Source organism: Corvus brachyrhynchos, unplaced genomic scaffold (genome assembly GCF_000691975.1).
Source record: "Corvus brachyrhynchos isolate BGI_N302 unplaced genomic scaffold, ASM69197v1 scaffold490, whole genome shotgun sequence".
Classification (NCBI taxonomy): domain Eukaryota; kingdom Metazoa; phylum Chordata; class Aves; order Passeriformes; family Corvidae; genus Corvus; species Corvus brachyrhynchos.
The window spans coordinates 671,922-673,845 of record NW_008235774.1 but is presented as its reverse complement, the minus strand read 5'-3'; the positions used below and the strand labels follow the sequence as shown (position 1 = coordinate 673,845).

General features: G+C 50.8%; 1 protein-coding gene across 1 annotated transcript in view; it reads left to right on the top strand.

Annotated features, from left to right (window-relative positions):
* The first annotated feature begins 1,042 nt into the window (after positions 1-1,042).
* TBR1 (T-box, brain 1) overlaps positions 1,043-1,924 on the top strand; it is a 6,074-nt gene continuing 5,192 nt past the window's right edge. Inside the window, exon 1 of the mRNA XM_008645038.2 lies at positions 1,043-1,861. Within this exon, the coding sequence (XP_008643260.1) occupies positions 1,170-1,861 (692 nt within the window). The 5' untranslated portion in view covers positions 1,043-1,169. The remainder of the gene's footprint in view (positions 1,862-1,924) is intronic.

Here is a 1,924-nt window from a genome sequence, read left to right as displayed (position 1 = left end):
CCCCCGGGCCCGCGCCGGGCCGCGGCCCCTGGCAAAGGCGCTACCAAAAATCTGCCCCTCCCGAGAGCTGCCCGCGGGACTGAGTCACTGAGGGAAAGCAGGCACCGAGAGGAAAGAAATCCGGAGCCGGATGGGGAGGTGGACGCCTTCCACGCTGTTTTGCTGATAATCTCCGACATTACGGCTCCCAGATAAAATATTTATTTACTAAAGGACCCGTAAACATCGCAGCAAATACATTAGGGCACTTCGGCTGCGGGGCTTATGATTATTTCAGAAGTTAAAAGAGATGATACGCGGCCACTGTCAGCAGGGACGGAGGGTGTATTTTCCCCCGCGAATAGGCACGGGTGGGAAGGGTGGGGGCGATGCGCCGGGGATCGCCCAGAAGAGCTGGGGGAGAGGGGCTGCGCCCCGCTGGGGACAAACCGCGGGAGTGAGCTGAGGGCAGCGGCCGCCCAGCCCCACGCTTCGCTCGCAGTCGCTCCCCAAAGCGCCCAGGACCCGCTCTCCTCCCTGACGCACAAAGGTGGGGTACACGCGGGGAATATTTGGGGAATCACAGGGTTTGGATTTCTTTTCCAGCTGTAGTCAAAAAAAAAAAAAAAAAAAAAAAAAAAGCTAGAAAGGTCACATAATAATGAGCTCTCACAGCAAACACACTCTTCCCTTCCCCCTTTCCCTTCCTTCTATCTCACAATAAAATCATCTCCTTCAATTTGCCATGATCGTCGCGACCAGGAGCCAGGTGATTATCCTAATTAATGTCTATCTAATTAAATTACTGTCAGCGGTTAACCAATGGCAGAAGCCGTTTCATCCTCTCCACAAGCAGCAAGATCAAAAGTGAGTCTTTCCTGATTGCTGCATAGTGTCAATTGGCCAATCTCTTCTCCCTGGGAAGGGAAGGGGAAAAAAAAAAAAAAAAAAAAAAAAAAAAAAAAAAAAAAAAAAAAAAAAAAAAAAAAAAAAAAAAAAAAAAAAAAAAAAAAAAAAAAAAAAAAAAAAAAAAAAAAAAAAAAAAAAAAAAAAGTAAATCAAACGTTTGGGAAGCATTTGGTAGATGAAGTGCTTTCTGCCTAGTGTGGGTCCCAGGATGTCTAGCTTCTGATACTGAGAAGCCCTTTCAGATCCAGGGACTGAAGGGTTATTACTGTGGTGCTAGAGCTATGCAGCTGGAGCATTGTCTTTCTCCCTCTATCATGCTCTCCAAGAAATTTCTCAATGTGAGCAGCAGTTACCCACATGCAGGCGGATCTGAGCTTGCCTTGCATGATCATCCCATTATCTCGACCACTGACAACCTGGAGAGAAGTTCACCTTTGAAAAAAATTACCAGGGGGATGACGAATCAGTCAGATACAGACAATTTTCCTGACTCCAAGGACACACCAGGGGACGTCCAGAGAAATAAACTCTCTCCCGTCTTGGACGGGGTCTCTGAGCTTCGTCACAGTTTCGATGGATCTGCTGCAGATCGCTATCTGCTCTCTCAGTCCAGCCAGCCCCAGTCTGCTGCCTCTGCTCCTAGTACCATGTTCCCTTATCCCAGCCAGCATGGACCTGCTCACCCAGCCTTCTCCATCGCCAGCCCCAGCCGCTACATGGCTCATCATCCTGTGATCACCAACGGAGCTTATAACAGCCTCCTGTCCAACTCTTCTCCGCAAGGCTACCCCACGGCGGGCTACCCGTACCCCCAGCAGTATGGCCATTCCTACCAAGGGGCACCTTTCTACCAGTTCTCCTCCACCCAGCCGGGGCTGGTTCCCGGCAAGGCTCAGGTCTACCTGTGCAACAGGCCACTCTGGCTGAAATTTCACCGGCACCAGACGGAGATGATCATCACGAAGCAGGGAAGGTAAGCCACCGCGCGGACCTTTCTGGGTGTCGGGGCTGAGCCGCGGACTTCGCCGGGGGAGCC